The sequence below is a fragment of the Rhamphochromis sp. 'chilingali' genome, assembly GCF_963969265.1.
Source record: "Rhamphochromis sp. 'chilingali' genome assembly, chromosome: 13".
NCBI classification, from domain to species: Eukaryota; Metazoa; Chordata; class Actinopteri; order Cichliformes; family Cichlidae; genus Rhamphochromis; species Rhamphochromis sp. 'chilingali'.
In genome coordinates this window covers 28387289-28406942 of record NC_137940.1, presented here as the reverse complement: position 1 = coordinate 28406942, position 19654 = coordinate 28387289, and the positions used below count along the sequence as shown (strand labels likewise).

The 19654-nt window shown below is 36.6% G+C and overlaps 1 protein-coding gene and 1 pseudogene across 2 annotated transcripts; both read left to right on the top strand.

Moving 5' to 3' along the window:
* Positions 1–2658: 2658 nt before the first annotated feature.
* On the top strand, positions 2659–19057 carry LOC308408781 (annotated as a pseudogene). The gene is made up of 4 exons: positions 2659–2665; positions 2812–3132; positions 3980–4237; positions 18932–19057. The product of its transcript is annotated as an uncharacterized misc_RNA (transcript).
* On the top strand, positions 12221–15170 carry LOC308408307 (uncharacterized protein; the record flags this gene model as incomplete). Its single annotated transcript, XM_080900510.1, has 5 exons — positions 12221–12352; positions 13408–13722; positions 13891–14148; positions 14526–14639; positions 14995–15170. Exons 1-5 carry the CDS (start codon positions 12304–12306, stop codon positions 15168–15170), a joined length of 912 nt encoding a protein of 303 aa, XP_080756636.1. The 5' UTR covers positions 12221–12303.
* Positions 19058–19654: the final 597 nt, after the last annotated feature.

Genomic DNA, 19654 nt, shown 5'->3' with positions numbered 1-19654 from the left:
TTTTTCAGCTTTTGAGATGCAACACTTTTATAATGTAAAAATCTTATATATCAACAGTGTGTTTTGAAGCCATGGCATGTGTTAGTACATTTGACTACTTGAAAACAGCCAAAGGATCTCTTGTCTTTTATTTGTTTATAAGTTCAGCTTATTTACAGTATGCACTTAAGGTAAAAACAAGCAGTGCTGAGTTATAGTCATGTTGGCAAATACAGATTTCCAACATGACTAATGTGTTCATCAGTTACAGTAGCGGTATGATGCAGTAGTGTTGAGTGATATATTTTTTAAAGTTTTTAACTGGAAAAAATATAGCTGCAGATAAATGGAGAAATTCTTTACTTTGTGCATTCATTTTTAGAATTTAGGCAGTTTTTGTTCATCCTTGCTGCACAAAACCAACTTCTTCTTCAACTTCTTCTTCTTGTAGTTTTTGTGGTTGAAATGGAATTACCTCATAATGGAATCTTTTTACCTATTTTCTTTTTCCCACATCTAAGGATGTTTACTTTTCCAACTAAATGTTAAAACTTTAAATTAAAATTTCGTAAGGTACAAAAAGTAGCTTGGTTTATTCAAAATTTTATTGCCATGATTTCGTAATTGTAGTTGTCATAGGTGACATACACACTGTTTACTTACCAAATTGCTTTAGTAGTACTCTATTTTCTGCACTATAAGGCACATTTAGAATGCTTACATTTTCTCAAAAATCAGCAGTGCGCTTTATAATCCGGTGCGCCTTATGTATGAATTCTGGTTGTGCTTACTGACCTCGAACCAATTTTATGTGATAAACCGTTCTCAAAAATCTGTCAAAAAGATTTTTAGTACGACTTTGGTAAGCTACGAAGCCGCACTGCTGTCGGAGCATTATGGATAACATAGTCAGGAGCCTCACGGAGTCTGTTCAGGTCCTAAAGATAAATGAACACTGGGCCATCACTGGGAGTTAAAAACCTTCTAAATGCTTTCATCTTTAATATAATGATCAGCATTGCTGCTTTACCAGGTGTAACAATTAAGTTAAAAATCGAGGCATCCATGAAAACAGAATTTATTAAATTTAATGGAGTTAGAAGTTAGCAGGGAGTTAGCTCGCTAGTTTCCACCTAAACAGGATATACCATGTTCTGACTGAAAGATTTCGTAAACAAATTAAGACGTACAGCTCTGCTATCACTTCCGACATAAATGAAGAGAGAAACTAAACAGCAGTGACGTTTGTAATGTACAGAGATGGGCAGTAACTTCCAGTCAGAGAATGTTGCATATAATTAAATTTTTGCTAGATGCATAAAGTTAAAAGATTAAAACTAACAAAACAAGTTTTAAAAAGAGACTTTTCCATTTGGTTACATTTTGTATGATGGATTATGTAGAAAAAGTAGAATTGGGCTGAAAGATCTATCGCTTTATCACCTATTCAGGTTGTAAATTGTGTTTTTAAAAAGTAACTAAGTAATTAATTACTTTTGAAAATAAGTAATCAGTAAAGTAATGGGATTACTTTTGGGGGGGAAGTAATCAGTAATTAGCTACTGATTACTTTTTTCAAGTAACTTGACCAACACTGGTAATGTACACTATATAAATGGTGTATATAGACAAAGGCATCTCTTAATATTTGAATTCAGGTGTTTTCAGTTACATTGCCGCAGGCATATTAAATCAAGCACCATGCAGCCCACTTTTACAAACATTTGTGAAATAATGCAAAGCTTTAAAGGACTCCATGAATTGATCAAATAATGAAATAATACAATAAATCAAAATTCAAAGTATAAAACCAGGGACAAAAATTTTATAAAAAATAAAATGAATTGCAAATAGCAGTAGTAAAAAGACGAAACATGAACATAGCTATCAAGTTGAAGCCTTCAATTTGACACTATTAAAAACTCATATTGTGTTTGTCTCATATGATTCTAATTACAGATGTAGGCCTGTCACTGGTATTATTACATAGAGTAATGATGTGAAACCTTTCAAGTATAAAACTAGGGACTGCTATCACTTCCAACATAGATGAAGACAGAAAACTAAATAGCAGTGACTTTTGTAGGGTTACTAAAGTTGGGCTGGTTGGTATATAATGATTTGCTACATGATCGCTAGTGACACAGCTATGTTAGCACAACATAAACACAGTGAAGCTAGAGGATGAATGCTAACTTTTTTCCACTCAATAAAAGTTAATGTAAGGGTTCCCGATGGTATTCGGACAAATGCAATCGCATGGCAGGATGCTATAAACAGACCAAACTTCAGTCAGGAGAACAACTGAGATAACCCATCCACAATAAAGGTTAGTCATTAATATACTGCAACAACACAGGAATAGAGCAGCTGAAAGAAGATTCAACATTCATGAATCAATGGTACAGAAATGGAAGAAGCAAGAAGAATGAGTTGAGCAAAATTGACTTATCTGACGCTTATCTGCCTTATGTATGAAAACAGACCCGTTCGGGGACAGTGCACCTTATAATCCAGTGTGCCTTATGATCTGAAAATATGGTATATTTAGTCGTTAAGATATCTCTAAATTTTGGACTTTACTACTGTAACGTTGCAAGTTTGTTGCAAAGTTTGTAGTGACCATGTTTGCAGTGACCGTGTACTGGTGCCTCTATTACCTGTGACATATAAGACACAATGCCAGGTATAATACCTTGTTTTTACACGTTATAACCAATTAACCCACTGTGAGTGAAATATTCAGAATTATTTTTTAATTGCTTCAGTGCTGCTTAATATCTTTTTTTATTGTTGTTGTTTTTTTTACAAAAATATTTTTTGAATTTGCAGGTGTGGAAACTTACTGTGATGGCAGACAGGATGGAGCTCAGTGTTATGGAGCTTTGGGAGGAACTGTGGACATCCAGCTGATGGACAGCACCTCAGAAATACCCAGACACCACTTGTTAAAGGATTCATTAAAAATATTGGATGTGAAACACAATAAGAGTTTTCATGATACCACAGAGAACAAATTTCTATTTTTTCCTAGTAATGGAACATTTAGGATCAGTAGCCCAAACAGGAATGAGCATGGTAAATATACCCTTCAAACATTTGATTCAGATGGAAGATAATCAGATGAGTGGACTTTCAAGTTGATCTTTCAAGGTAATTTTTTCCATTTCAAGAAATGACTACAATTATTATATATAGTGCTTAACAAATGTATAAAAACATCAAACATTTTAAACTTTATAGATAAATACTTTATAGTGTTTAAAATATAATTTGGATTAAAGGGCTAATAAATATTGGTGCATGAAAAATCATAGAAACATAAAAAATATATTTGCTAATCATCAATAATGTTTATTTAAGGCAGGTGTGGTATAAACGTTGCATTAGATGGTAGCCTAATAAATGTGTTAAGCCCTGTAAATGCAACATTATTTTGGGTAATCTACATAACATATCATCTTATATATAATATATCTCATATTCTGTGTGGTATAGATGGTCCTTTACTTTACAACATAAACAGCTTGAGGCAACTGTTGTTGTGATTTGTTGCTATTAATAAAATTAGATTAGATTAGATTAGATTAGATTAGATTCCATCCATCCATCTTCATCCGCTTTATCCGAGGCCGGGTCGCGGGGGCAGCAGCCTAAGCAAAGAGGCCCAGACCTCCCTCTCCCCAGCCACCTCCTCCAGCTTATCCGGGGGAATACCAAGGCGTTCCCAGGCCAGCCGAGAGATATAATCTCTCCAGCGTGTCCTGGGTCTGCCCCGGGGCCTCCTCCCGGTGGGACATGCCTGGAACACCTCACCCAGGAGGCGCCCAGGGGGCATCCTTGTCAGATGCCCTAACCAAGTTAGATTGAATTTGAATATTTAATTGAAAATTCTAAATTTAACTGTATTTTGTGGCTACAATTCTCTTCCTTATATACTATTAAGAATGAACAGTTCTGACATATAATATCAAAACTCATCTGTGTGTGTTTCTCTCAGCTCCTGTGTCCTCTGTCCTGCTGGTCTCTGAGTGTCTGTCCCAGGGAGAGATGAGGGTGTCCTGCTCCTCTGAGGGAGGGGACAGTCCTCAGTACAGCTGGAGTCTGGATGGACGCACACTGACAGATGCTGAGCTCCTTTCTGGAAATAATAAGAGTAACAACATTATTCTGAAACAGCACGTCTCAGGACATCTGGTCTGCTCAGTGAGAAATCATGTCAATAGTGTCTCCAAAGAACAAAGGATATGCACTTGTGGTGAGTAAGAACATGATGCAAAAATATCTTAAGAGTTATGAGTTTTACATTTGTTATAAATTATTGAAACAGCAAATGAATTCCTCAGGATTCATATTCATTAACTGCACTTTATCTGATGGGACACACATTACAAAGTGGGTGCTTGCAACCAAAAATACCCTGTGTATTAAACCAACAATGGGCCCTATAAAAGTCTCTGACACTCCTCTAGGTAAGGAATCAATCCTCTAGTAGTATCACTTACTCCAATGGTAACTCAGTTATACATAAGTGAACCTGGTCAAAGCTCTAATTTAATGTGATATTTGTGTCTCTGAACAGATAACTCCTTACTTTTATGTGGTTTGAGAGCAGTGATGGGAATTCTCTTATTAATTGGGATTTTCATCTACTTTGCTTGGAAGAAAAAGAAAACTGAAAAAGCTGAAGTCTCTGCTGCCCCACAAACGATGGACTATCCAGACAACTCTGTTCTGATGGTTGAAATGAGAAGTTCTACTTCTTGCAATGTGTAGTGTCAACTTTGATCTACTGACATTTCACATCTCTGTGCGTGTGAAAATAACACTTAGATGACACGTATCTCTTGTTTTTATTCACTAATCATGTTTTACATTTACACAGCTTACACTGAATTACCATGAGAAGGTCTGAGTATCTTATGCATTTGTATTCTGTGGAAACTAATATAACAAATGTTGTAACTATAAGTAGAGTAGTCTTTTAATCTGAGACATTTTTTGGCCTAAAATCAAATACATATTACATAATTGCAAATAGAAATAATCAACCCACCAGAAACTACTGTTTGTACTAAACTGAATTTGAGCACTGTTGCAAGTGGTTGAAATCAACATCACTGATTCATACTGTGTACTTTTCTTTTGTTATTGCTACACTGTAACAATATATTTGCAGGACAGGTTTATTTATTGCTGCATTTTCTTGCTTACCTTGTGTATCTGTCTGGTTCTGCCTTTTCTGTGTTTCCTTAACTTTCTGTCTTTGTGTCAAGCTCATATGTCATAGTCTAGGTATTAATGTTAGTCATTTCCTGTTTTAATTTGCCATCCCTTGTGCTTTGTGTTCTGTTTTGTTTCTCTTATTTCATTAGCCTGGGATAAGTGTCTGTACTCCCACCTCTTGCCTGTTCCCTCATCTTCCTATATGTTCATGTATGGCCTCAGTCTCATTTAGTTTCATGTTCTGTTCTTCCTCTAGACAGTGTGCCTCTTGCTGTGTGTTCTGCTGTTCATGTGTCCTACCAAGTAAACCAAGTTCATTAGTTCCTGTTTCTACCTTGATTGAATTATTCTATTCTGTATTTTAGTTTTTGTTCATTTAGCAATAAAGCTGTTTTGAGTTTAACTTCTGTCTTTGCGTCCTAACCTTCCTGCTACACAGCCAGTGACATGTGACACAGGAAGCATGATGTTTAGAGTGTGAAACAATAGCACAGTGTGACTGTCCATATCTTATCAAGATGTACAGTTTCAGAGCTTCTGCTTATAAGCAGATATGTCCACTTGCTTAGCCAAGTTTTGTTAAATTCAACCAGCAATTTTGTAAACAAAACATCTCAAAACCTTTGTTTTTAAATGGATACATGGACTGATACTGTGATGAGGTCAGAAACTGCAATAGATTTCAAACTTGTAGATGACTACTGTAAAACTGTTAACTATTAAATAGGTCAGTCCAAGAAAGCGTTGATGATAAAGAGTATTCTTATTGTTACAGCAAGTGTAAAATACCCTAAAAAACCTTTTATTGTCAAGAGCTGTTTATTTTGGGTTCCTCTAATACATTTAGGGCCTTTGAGGTAGTGCAATAAAAACTACATTCAATAAAATCACTTTAAACAGAATATGGTCAGACAAAGCTTTAAATGGCCAAAAAAAACCCCAATGAAAGCAGCATTATTTATATGTGTCAATGGAAGGAGCCATTATGTGAGATATTTACAAAAGTTGTCTTGGTGTTATGCCTCCAATGTTCAGGTCTTAAAATGAAACGAGAAGCACTCAGAGTGTGCAAACCTCTACTAAGGCATTTACTTTGAAAGGAATAGTATTGTACTCAATTTGTTTACATTTATTCCTTTAAATGTTTTTGAAAAGTTTGTAGTACAATAAAATGGAATAGAGTAGACCGTTTTTGTCATTGTACATGTACAACCTAATTGCGGGTGCCCCACGCCACCTGTACAGGAATAAAATGAAGATAAGATGAAGAGAACGTGGTAATGGAGGATTTTTAGTGACTTATCAACCACAGCACATTCACCATTGGAGGTTTCACAAGCAACAAGATGAGTAATGAGAAACCTAAGCCAACTCCACCCTTTCTTGCATAGCCTAGGTGTGGGGGGTCTGGGTGGAGGCACAGGAGAGACACATAGCTACTCTCAGCTCATGCTTGAAGGTGACAGTTTGTGGCAATAATGTTCACTCTGTTGGGTTGTCAGGACAAGTGCACAGCAAAATCTCCAGTGTTAAATTAACACTAGAGAGTGTCTATATGGGTCCACACCTCTGAGTGTAAATTAACACTTTTGACAGTGTTATATGTTTAAAAGTAACCTAGTCAGTTTTGAAGATTAACAATGGCTAACACTGAGCAGTGCTGATTTTCTAACACTGGAATATTTCTAACATTTTGAGTTATTACTTTTAAAATATTTTAACTCAGTTACTAACTCAGTTACTTTTTTGAAGAAGTAACTAGTAACTAATGCCACAACAACCATGCCACGTTCACAGCCACAAAATCAGCTTTCTTACGTATTTGAATGCTCAGTTTGAACTTCAGCAGGTAATCGTGATCATGTCTACTGTCGTGTTGGTTGGTTAGATTTGTGTTAACTGGAAGAAACCAGCAGAATAAGGCTTAGAGAGGGGTGGCCATCTGCCGCAACCAGTTGAGGGCGAGCAGATGAAGACAGGACAAAAACACACTGTAGAAGAGAGCCAGAGATTAACAATAACTAATAATTAAATGCAGATTGGTGTAGAAACACATTGTGGAATAATGTCTGGAGTGGTGGAGATATGCTCTGGAGAGAATAAGAGTGAAATTCAGTAGAAACAAGACATAATACATGTGTGTGGATGTCAGGGAGATGGGGGAAAAGGTAAAAATGCAACAAGAAAAGGTAGTGATAGTGGATGAATTTAAATAACAAAAAATCAAAGCAACAGACAATGCATTAGAGAGGTAAGGAAGAGAGTGGTGGCAGGTTAAACTGGGTGGAGATGAGTGTCTGGGCTGATATGTTACAGAAGAATAGTAGCATAAGTGAAAGGGAAGCTTTATGAGATTATAGTGAGACCTGCTATGATGCATGGTTTGAAGAGTGTGCTGTTGTCAAAAAAACAAGAGACAGAGCAAATTTAATGTTTTATTTCCTTTTTCTTACTTTAGTCTGGCTTCCTTCATATATACATATATATATATATATATATATATATATATATATATATATATATATATATATATATATATATATATATATATATATATATATATATATATATATTTATCTTCATCAGTACAGACTTATAATATATGGGAAGAGCACAATACAATCAATACGAATAATAGCTCGATTATGTAACAGCTACATGTGTACTTGTGGTTTTGTATGGTGACTATTAATGCTGATTGACTTCATTTTATTCATTATTAGAATCTACTTGCATGCACATAACCTTAACACACAAAACTTCAGCAACACAACGATCGTGAATGTCTGTGAATGTGTTCTGAGGTTTGAAGTATTCTATTTTTTAAATGTATTAAACAATATATATATATGGCTTTATTATACAGCGTATTTTTGTCATTTCTGTGTTCAATTAGCTTCAAACTGGATATAAATCAGTTGTAAATATTAAAAGTACTTTTGAGAATTGGGTTTCTCTGACATACATCTTGCCTGGTCTGAGTTCACACATTTTTATTTGAAGCCGGTCACCAACAGGAAACCAGTTGTGCCTCTATGCACACAGTGTGCAAAGAGGCCTGCTTGCATTTATCCTGTGCTGTTTGCATCTTGGTAAAGTAGAGGAGTTTATCTGAAAGCTGCTGGCTAAGTTGACAGAAAGTGAACAGAGAGGAAAGAACTTAAAGAAGTCCAGACGCTTTTCTTTCCAAGCTCCTTAGACTACGATGACCTGGATGACTGAGAACCTTCACAGACAAACAGAGAGGAAACACGAAGCTACATTTGGACTGCGGGTGGTGCTATTAGGAGTTTCTTATGTTTAGCTCTGTTTAATTATTTAAAATATGCAATAGCTCTGTTATCAAGTACAGTTACTGAGTAGCTTTTAATAACATCCTTTGTGTTAAGTTCTGCAACTTAAAGCTTCACCTATGCTTGTAAAACTTTACACAAAAAATAATTCATTGTAATTCTTGGTACATTTTGATGTACCACTGACTGTAACTATAATTGTGGCTGATGTAGCTGCTGTATGATGAGGCTAATTAATATTTATACTTTGACAGCTACTGAATGTGTCAATAGACTCTGTGAGAAGCAAAGTTGGGTGATTTTGACACCATCTATTGATATCATGTTACTGTAATCACATTGCAATTTTCATTACACTGTTATGACCCCTCATTTGTCTGTGAAGTCTAGGGGGCACAAGGGTGTAACACACAAGGGCAACAGCACAAGCCATACATAAGCCCATAAACGATGAGTCAAAGATTTATTTTACAATTTTACAAACAACTATTTACAATTAACTTAAGTAGGAGGAGAAAAGGAAGCAAATTCATCTTCAGGGTCTCCAAGGACAAAACAACAAACAAAAAATCCTCCTGGAAAGAAACGAACACACTAAACTCTAAAGTGAAACAAAAAAACACAAACAAAGAAAAACAAAACAGCAGAAAAGGTTTGCATGAATAAAAATAGTGAAGGAACCATCACTATCTACTGGCACGGATATCAGTGAAACTGAGACAGGGAAAGTGGATTCAGAAGGTTTGTCTTTTAGATGGGAATTTTGGGGGATCTTCCCTAAAGTCACTGGAACAGTTTCAGCATGTTAGTATAACACAGGCGTGTCTGCTTCCACCGTGCAGGTGTGTGGAGAGTCTGGTGTAATTTATGCTGCTTTTAACTTAACCCTGACCTGCAAATTTTGCTGAAAACAACTCTGTGTGGGTACCAACACTAGCACTTGTCAGCAGGTTGAAAAAAAAAAAAAAACACTGAACAGTTTTCCTATCATATAGCGTTTTTATGTTACTTTGAGAAAAGAAGAGGCTCGGAACTGTGTGACAACATCAAGGACAAACACTTTTAGCAGCCCTCACACATTATGTCCAAACAGCAGCTCAGCAGGGATAAAACTGAGAGATATCTGCTTAGCCTTGTGAGCAGCAAACAGCAGGAAAGCAAGACCTTTACCCCAGTGTCTCTCAGTCTCAAGGCAGTATTTGTGCATCATGATCTTTAAAGTTTGATGCCAGATGTTTGTTTGAGGCTAGAGATTTTATTTTCGAAATACCTAAAGATTGCAGATCCACACAATCAACAATTACACACTCTAAAGACTCACCAACTGCAGAATGATAGGAACAGGTTGCACAAAGTGGTCACACTTACCAGCAATTTGACAAGTGCTACAGGTTTAGCTACATCAGTTTTAAGACCCAGCCAGAAAAACTGTTCCCAGCACTCAGCCAATGATGGAGGATGCGGTCGTGTTTTTTTAACTTCTAAATGATCAGACTGTGAATGTTCATGGGCTAGCTGCAACACACCTTGGCTGTACCCCTTGGGAACTACCATCTGCCATACCACACCCTAGTCCTCATCTTGATTTTCCTGCTTTAACTTAGGCCCATTTGTGCATAAACAGGTCATCTTTCAAGAAGATGCCTTTTTTCTCACTTGTTGTTTCTGTTACTTTTATAAAATATTTAGCAAGTGTAGCATCAGCTTTCTTGGCTTTCCTCGGGGATCCATTGACATAAGTAATTAATGGAAGACTTACAGATGTAGCATTAACTGTGTTCTGATCACAGGCTGTGGACTCTGAAGGGCTGACTGGGGATAATTTATCCTCTGTCAGGTAAAGAGAGAAGCCCTTAACTTTTCTCTGACAGTGTTAGTGAGCTCACTGTGTGTTTCTAATTTTAGAGATAACTTAGATAACTGCTTGAAGAAAGCGTGAATAAATTAGTGCACTAATTGTGGTCTACCAAGTGATGCACAGCACTTCAGAAATATCTAGACACCAAATAAATACATTTGCTCTAAGTTTTTTTCACTTTTTTTCCAAGTGACCATGATAACATGAGAAACTTAAGTTAGCTTGAGAACAGGAACATTACAGTGAAAAAGCATGCTTAGAAAAGTGTGAATAGCACAGTGTGGCTGCACATATTTTATCACCTTGTACAATATGTGTACTTCCTTTGCATTGCTGTGAACCAGGGGTGTCAAACTCAAATACACAGTGGGCCAAAGTTCAAAACTGGAACAAAGTCGCGGGCTAACGTTAATATTTATTGAAATATATTTATTCCTCCAGATATAAGAATGAATCTTTTCTTATGGACTCAAACACATTTTGCTAAAAACTGAATATGGAACAAGCAAAGCTTAATACTAAACAATATATATATTAGCTGTATAATACCAGTAGGCCAGCTCTGATAGTAATTTGGTATTGCTTCGCGGGCCAAATGTAATTAGGCTGCGGGCCAAATTTGGCCCGCAGCCTAATTACAAGCATCTTCAGTAACAAAACATCGTGAAACTCGAGTCTTTAACTAAACAGAATGACATTGTGATAGGATCCGACACTGATTGTAATACATCTCAGTGCATCTGACCACTGTGAAGCCATCATATACAAACGGGTCAGTACAAGACGTCAACATAAGAGAGCTGACAAAATGTTAACCCTTTAAAAACTGAGCCATGAGATAAGTGCCAGAAAATTCTAAATGTTTGAAAGTTGAGAGTTTCAATTGCTTAAAAGTGTATTGTGCAATTTATTTAGGGCTTTCACAGGAAAAAAAATCACACAGATGATATAGAATTTTAGAAAAAACTAAAAAAAAACCTGTATGTATCAAATATGATATACTAGACAATAAGGGGTTCTCAGATTGATGACAGAATAATATCAATATTATTATTATCACTATGTTAACCAGTGTAAAAATGCCCAAATATAATTTAGCATGGACAGAGGGCATGGACAAAAGAAAGAAAAAAGAATCTCACATAACTAATTGTTGTCAGTGTTCATGGAAACAAAGGTGTAACTAGGCAATGAAAAGTTTGAAGCAGTATTATTATTCTGTTCCAGGAGAGAGTGCCATTATATGAAAGAACAGTTATTCCTCCAATGTTCAGGTTTTAAAATGAAATCATAAGAACTGAAATCCAACTTCATTGCAGTTGTTACAGTATATGGGTGACGTATTTTGGTGGATTATACGTCTTGTTAAGATTTGTACAGTTATACTTCACATGCTAAAAATCTGAAATGACCCCTTGTTCAGCTTTAAAGATGAATGAATGAACCATTATTTAATTTCAAGAATACATTTTAGAACTGTATATTTTATTCAGTAATCTTAGATTTTAAACATGGAGTTAACTGCTATACTGCACAGTGTGTGTAAACACAAAATGTGCTGGTTGACCTGTTTGTCACGGGTTAGACATGTTTTTTTTTTTTACAGTGTTTATAGATGAATAGATTATTTTTTATGGGCCAATTTATATTTTAGGCATGCTCAAAACATCACTTAGTAATAAATAATAAATGCTTCCCCTCCCTTCCTCGCAATCCATCACACATGAATCTTTTTTCTTGAAAGCTAAAAGAGGAAGGAAAACCGACACCACTTCCTTTTATCCCCTCAGTGCATGAATATACAAGTACAACTTCAAAACCGGACGCCAACGTTTTCACTCGCCTCTGAGGCTGCTTACTAACAATTTGGAGTCCGTTCAGAGCACCACACCCACCTTTGTTTTTGATGGAAAAGCTGCTGACTTGATCAACACAGGCTGAACAGACATGGAAGCTGCAGTTGGACTGTTGCTGGTGTTGCTTGGAGTCTCTCATGGTGAGTAACTTATTTTTGTCATGTCGTCTCTACTTATTAATTTCATAATCAATAATATGTTTCCTGCCATGATTAAAAAGGAGAGAGAGAGAAGAAAGAGCTATATTTAGCTAAAGATATTTTGTTCAACATATGTTGAACACAAACTATAGATCCTGTCGTACTATCGATCCAATACCAATAACAGTGCTGGTATCAATACTATTGATATTTGTGACAAAACATACTAATTTGAGTGCCCTGTTAACGAAGGCTATACCTTCATTAACAGGCCATATAGGCTATAGCAATAAAAATGAAGTAAGACTATGATGGTATAACAATAAGGCAACATGTTTCATCAACAAAACCCTAAAGCTACAGCAGCTAAATCATGCGAAAATGCAGTGTGAATGCCGTGTAGTGGAATCTGAAAACAGCAGAAGAAGGAGAGCCATCTGTTGAAAAAAGGTGTAGAAGCTGAACTCTGCTTTATTTGAAAGACTATACTGAAGAGTGTCAAGAAATCAGCCCATTTTGCTGACAGGAACCACATTATCAGTGTGATCACCAGTTTTGCTTGCCGGGCTGAGCCATGTTTTAGCTCGGTGAGATGAGCAGCCGTTCTCAGACCAGACCATGGGACAGATGCTGCACATCTTCCCTGCTTACATGTAATCTGCTTTCTTGACACTCTTCAGTGTAGTCTTTCAAATAAAGCAGAGTTCAGCTTCTATACCTGTTTTCAACAGATGGCTCTCCTTCTTCTGCTGTTTTCAGATTCCACTACATGGCATTCACACTACATTTTCGCAGGAAGTGCAACTTTTTCTAGTTGTATAATTTGAATTTGTAATTTTCTAGTTTTAGTTTGTAACTGTTCATCAGCACAGGGAAAATAGTGCTGCTAGCTGAACCTTAACTGTGATTCACAGACCTGTATAATGTTCATCTGTGACAGACAGTGGGCACAAAACCGTCATTTTTGGTGTAGGTAGACATTTGCAGATTTTGCCAAACTCAAATTTGTAACTTAAAAACAAACAAACCAACTGTGTATCCTTTTTTGTTTGCAGGTGTGGAAACTCACTGTGATGGCAGATGGGATGGAGCTCAGTGTTATGGACCTTTGGGAGGAACTGTGAAAATCCAGCTGATGGACAACACTTCAGAAATTAATAAATACAATTTGTTAAAAAATACATTAAAAATATTAAATGTAAGAAATAATAAGGTTACTTCTAATTCTATAAGAGTGGATCTTTTTCCCAGTAGAGGAACATTTAGGATCAATAACCTGAGCAGCTCAGACAGTGGTAATTATACCCTTCAAACCTTTGACTCAGATGGAAGATCATCAGGCGGGTGGACTTTACAGTTGTTCATTCAAGGTAAATGTTGGGAAATTAAGCCATTAATAGATTTTTGGTAATCCATATAATACATCTCACAAAATTTCAGATACATGTGTTTTTTGCGTTCCCTGTTTTTCATTAGAGACTATAAAGAATGACCAAATACTATTTTAAAAAACTGATCTGTGTGTGTGTTTCTCTCAGCTCCTGTGTCCTCTGTGGTGCTGCTCTCTGAGTGTCTGTCCCAGGGAGAGATGAGGGTGTCCTGCTCCTCTGAGGGAGGGGACAGTCCTCAGTACAGCTGGACTCTGGATGGACGCACACTGACAGATGCTGAGCTCTTTTCTGGAAATAATGAGACTAACATCATCACTCTGAAACAGCACGTGTCAGGACATCTGGTCTGCTCAGTCAGTAATAATGTCAGTAATGTCTCCAAAGAGGAGAGAATATCGACCTGTGGTGAGTGAGAATATAAATAATCTGATATATATATGATAATTACTAATTCATTAATTAATACAGTAACTTTGCATGAATTATGTGTTTTATTGCTCATAGGCTTTATTTTCATTAACTGTACTTCAGTCAATGGGACACAGATATCACGGTGGGTGTATAAAGCTAATAACACCCTGTGTACTCCACCAAAACAGACTTCTGTGGGTAAGGATTATGGAACTACCATCAGTGATGAGCCATGGTACATTAGTAAGTAAAAAGTAACTTCAGATCCATTGATGTAATTTTCTCCTTTGCTCATTCTCTGTCTTGATAAAAAACCAACATGTTTTCTGATTCAACCTGCTATCTGTTTGTGCCTTTTATTTTTGAAACAGGAAATTTGCCACTGATCGGTAGTGTTCTCTCAGCGCTGGTAATTTTCTTGGTTGTTGGTGTAGTAGTCATATGTGCTTTGAGGAAAAAGCAAAACAGCAAACCTACAAAAAAGGGTACACTTTATTTCATCACTTATTTTGCTCAGATTGCTTTTTTGTTTTTTAGGATATACGGAATAGTAAGCTTTTTAAATACATTTTTGATTTCTTGTCAAGAGTTTATTGATAACGCTGTCATATATCAGTTAAATATGCAGATACTGCTATCCTGCTACAATTAACACAAAAACCTGTGAAACAGCTCTGTCTAAACAAAGCAAAATCCACAAACTATAAACTCTAAAGCTCGCTAAAGAACCCATGTCATATTTTGTGTGACTCATTTTATGTTATCTACTGTCTTTGTATTCCTTTAATCATTCACTTATTTTAATACTATATTTGAACCATCCCTTTTGCTACTTTGCAGAGGAAGAAGATGACCAGGAAGTCTTTGCTGATGTCAAGTTTGTCAAAAGGCAGGCAAACCAAGCTGAGAAAAAAGCTGCTGTGGAGTACGGCCAAGTAAAGTCTGCAAAGCGACCTCGGAGGCCTGAACCAGCAGGAACTGATTGTGTGTATGCTAACGTCCATAAAGTCAGGTGAAGAAGTGCTCAGTGCTTTTGGACAGACAGCTCCACTGAAAGTAGCTGGAGTGAGGAGCTGATGTTAAGATGCCTAAAGGTCCTTCATTTAATGTAAATTCCCCGTATAAAATACAAACCATAGCTTATAAGGTTTAATGTATTGGACTATTTAACTGTCACTTTTGTAATATATCAGGTCATTAACACAACTATTGTTACATGACCTCTTGATTTAATTACAAACACTGAGTGTTTTCTGCATCTGTACTCTGTGGAAGCCTTTGACTAGTTCTTCACTTGGTAAAGGTTCGACCAACATGTAAATGGAAACATGATAAAGAGAAAGCATTTTAACATTTATGAAAATATGACTGTAAATAAAACGTCTTTTGTACCACACTTGTTATGTGAACAAAAATGTAGCTTTTCATATATTTTGGTTTTTGCACAGATACACTATAACAGTGTAATTGTAGAATATAAATGGGATATACCCCTGAGAGTGAGTACATAGTAGTGGTGGACAAGCAGAAGAGAAAGACTGTAGTGACAGATGTGGCTATACCAAGTGATAGCAACATCTGGAAGAAGGAACACAAGAAGCTTGAGAAATACCTAGGGGTGAGAGGGAAGCTAGAGAAGATTTGGAAGGTTAGGCCAGCAGTGGTCCCAGTGGTAATCAAAACACTTGAGGCTGTGACTCCCAAAATGGGCAAGCAGCTCAGAGATTCCATGAACAACATCCGAGATCTGTGTCCAGAAGAGCACAGTCCCAGGAACAACAAAGATCAGATCATCAAACAAATTTAAATAAAAGACAATGATAAGACAAATAAACAGAAAATGGGAGGATAAAATCCAAACCTACATAGCCCTGTGTGAAAAACTTGTGGGACATTTAGAGACCTATTAAGATCTATTAAGATGGTGGTTTATAGCAGTTGACACATGGCTGTGGGTATTAGGGTGTGGAGTCCGCTTGCCTGATATGTGTCCACTTGAACAAAAGCTTTTAGTGATATATTTGCCACTAGCTGTCCTTCTCAGGTTATTGATCCTAATTATTGCATTAGTGGGACCACAAACCTGTTTCTGTGTTATAAAGTAGAACCTTATTCTTTTTTCCAGTGAGTACTTTTGATTGATCGTTTAACAGCTAGAATCTAAATATGCTATCTAAATAAAGTGTTATCCATCACTTAAATTGCCACAGATCACCCCAAAGCTTCATAGTGCACCCTGCCTTCACAAAAGGTTTCCTCATCTGCAAATAGAAAAAGAGCAAGCATCACCATTTCGAGTTATCAGTCCCAACCAGAAGGACTCTGACCACAATTTGTAAATGTTAACCAAAAACAGAAAAAAGCATTTGGTTGCACCCATCTGTCTTAGTCCATGGTATGCAAAGGTGCTTCATGCAAGTCTGTGTCTGAAACACATTTAGGGTTCAGCTAACAACACTAAAGAACAGCTAAATATTATAACTGGGAAAAAAAAAGTCAATTAAATTAATTCAGTTTTATTTACCTGTTTAGCTTCATGTGACGGCATCATGGCCTGCTGTGTCACCACCAATAATACAACTTACACTACTAATGAAAAAGAGACACTGTAGGGTCACTGTTCCTATCTTCAACCAACAAAAGAATATCATCTAACTAGTAATCCCCTCACACACACTCCTCCTCAGGGTCTTGTCCTGTCTTCTTTTAGGGCATGATGCAGTGGATCAGCCCTCTCCTGTTTGTTATGGTGGGGACTCGGAATTCGTCACAGGTTTTAAACATGTATTAATGTGAAGCATTGTATTTGCTTACTTAGAACAATCTGAAGGGAGGGGGGGGGGGGGGGTGAAAAAGTGACAACTGCTTTTGACATGGCCAACATTACCATGTGACCTACTTTTGTTTCTGTTCACTTAGTGGGAAACTCCCAAACACCCACTCATAAACTCTCACACAAACATACACATGAACACAAAAATACTCCCCACCGGAAAGTAAGCATACATTTCAGCCTTGTTATCAAAAAGGGGGTGCATGAAGTTTCCCTTCCTGATTCACTGGATGTTGTAGCTTAAAGATATTTATTATTCAGTAAAACGTCTAGTTTTAAAAAGTGCACATATTTTAACAAAAATGATAATGATAAATTTAGGTTTTGCTTCAGAGAAGGAAAAGAGTGAAAGCATGAGTTTTAGACCAGTGTCAAAAGTTGAGTCTGCTTCACATTGCTGCAGGTGCTGTAGCACCCCCTGGTGCAAAAGGCAGATATCACAGCTGCCATAGTGCCATAATGCTGTCTAGTTCCTTGCATCCATCCATCTTTTTCATTACTGCCATCTTGTGGCCACAATCAGGTATTGTTGCTGAAAGCGACCTTGACCTCTAGGTAAAGGTAACATCTCCAGTAATCTGAAACTCTAATGAATGCGATAACTCGAGAAGGTGGCCACCATTCTTTTTAAATTATTAATTTTTTATTGAGGAAAAGAAAGTTACCCAAACTTACCCACTCCTATCTGAAAAAGTAATTACTTCATAACTTTAACAAGTGGTTGTGTGACCCTTAGCAGCAAGAACTGTAAAAAATATATATATATATATTAAAAATATTTATTTATTGAGCCATTCAGAGGTGGACTTGTCGTATTTCTGAGCATGTCCTGAAATTCTTCTTGATGATTTTCTGGTAGAGCTCCTCAGAAATACCTAGATACCAATTGTTAAAGAATTCATTAAATATACTGGATGTGAGAGAGAAAGGGGTATTTCTAACTCCACATCACATAGATCTCTCCTTTCTCAATGCAATGGAAGATTTAAGATCAAGAAAGTGAACAGGAATGACAGCGGTAATCATAGCCTTTAAACTTTTGATTCAAGTGGAACATCATCAAGGAAATGGACTTAACAGTTGTTAATTCAAGGTAATTCTTGTTGGTTTAGAATGAATAAGAAGTTTTTAGTTTATATAATTTTTTCAAGTTTTATGGATATCATGTTTTGTTATTATGGTATTTCCCATTTAAAAGCTTAGCAACTGACTAACTGAACTCTACATACAAATTAAGAAATAGTGACAATATTGTTTTCTCCAACAGTGTCATCAGTCATGATTCCACTCCTGTAGTTTTCATTTTTTTAAAACAAACAAACATGTAGTGTTTGTTTTAGACTGAACTGGAGAGTTTGTGTGACTTATTTTTTTTAGTTAGTTAATAAATTAGTTATGAATGACGTTCATTGTTAGTGTAACTTTGTGAGTGAATTGTGGTTGTAGTGACTGTGTAATAAGGTTCTTTATAGTATAATACAAAGTAGGTCTCTTTTTATTCCCAGTAATGGAAGATTTAGGATCAATAACCTGAGCAGGAATGATAGTGGTAAATATACCCTTCAAACCTTTGATTTAGATGGAAAAGAAACAGGCAAGCAGTCTTTACAGTTGTTCATTCAAGGTAAGGTAAGGAATGAGTTCAAGAACTTGATAGAAATTTAACATGGTTTTGAAAATCTTTATGATTTAACTCACAAAAATACAGTATAACACCCTTTAATCAAACTACCTGCAGCGATGGCACATGGCACAATAGTAAGTGAAAACTAACTCCAGTAAATTGGATTCATTTACATCACTTTGTGGCGGAGGTGTGGTCCCGGGCTCGGGCTGCAGGGAAGGAGTGGTGCAGTGAGCTCAATGGGGCGGTGCTGGCAGGTGGCAGGTGAGAACACAAGTGATGGCGTTTGGTCTGATGACGGTTTTCCTTCCCCTTTTTAGTGAGATGGGAGAGGAGCGGAGGGGAAGCTGGCAACAGCTGAGACCGGAGCTGTCCAGACTGTGGACTGTCACAACAAACGAAAACTCAAAATAAACATGTCATCTGGCTATAAAGAACTGTGTGTGTGTGAAGTGCATTTCACACACTTTCTTCTTTCTTACCATGAGAAGTAAGTGAAAACTCACAGCTCTGCCTAACATGTGATTTTGGTGTCTCTGAACAGATAATTCCTTGCTTATATGTGGTTTGAGAGCAGTTGTGGTCATTCTCTTGTTAATTGGTATTTACATCTACTTCGCTTGGAGGAAAAAGAAAAATGAAAAAGCTGAAGTCTCTGCTGTCCCGCAAACAAGAGGAGATCCAGAGGACTCTGTTCTGATGATTGAAATGAGTTCTGCAACTTACACCAACACCTAGTTTCACCTTTTATCAACTGAAATTTGACAAAACAACACATTTTTGTTTATATTCTTGGCAAATTATGTTCCTCACTTAAGCACCTCATGCTGAATTAAGCTGTGAGGGTTTTCTGCATTTTTATTTGTGGAAGCTTTGATTACAAAGGTTGTGAATGTAATCTGAACTTGGTAAAGGTGGAATCAGTCAAGTCAATTTTTTAATTCAAACATCTGAAACATTTAGTTTCACTAAGCTTTAAACAAGGATTTTTGTCTTAGAAGATTCGGGCGATTTGATTTTGTTTTTGTTTTTTTAAAGAGGAG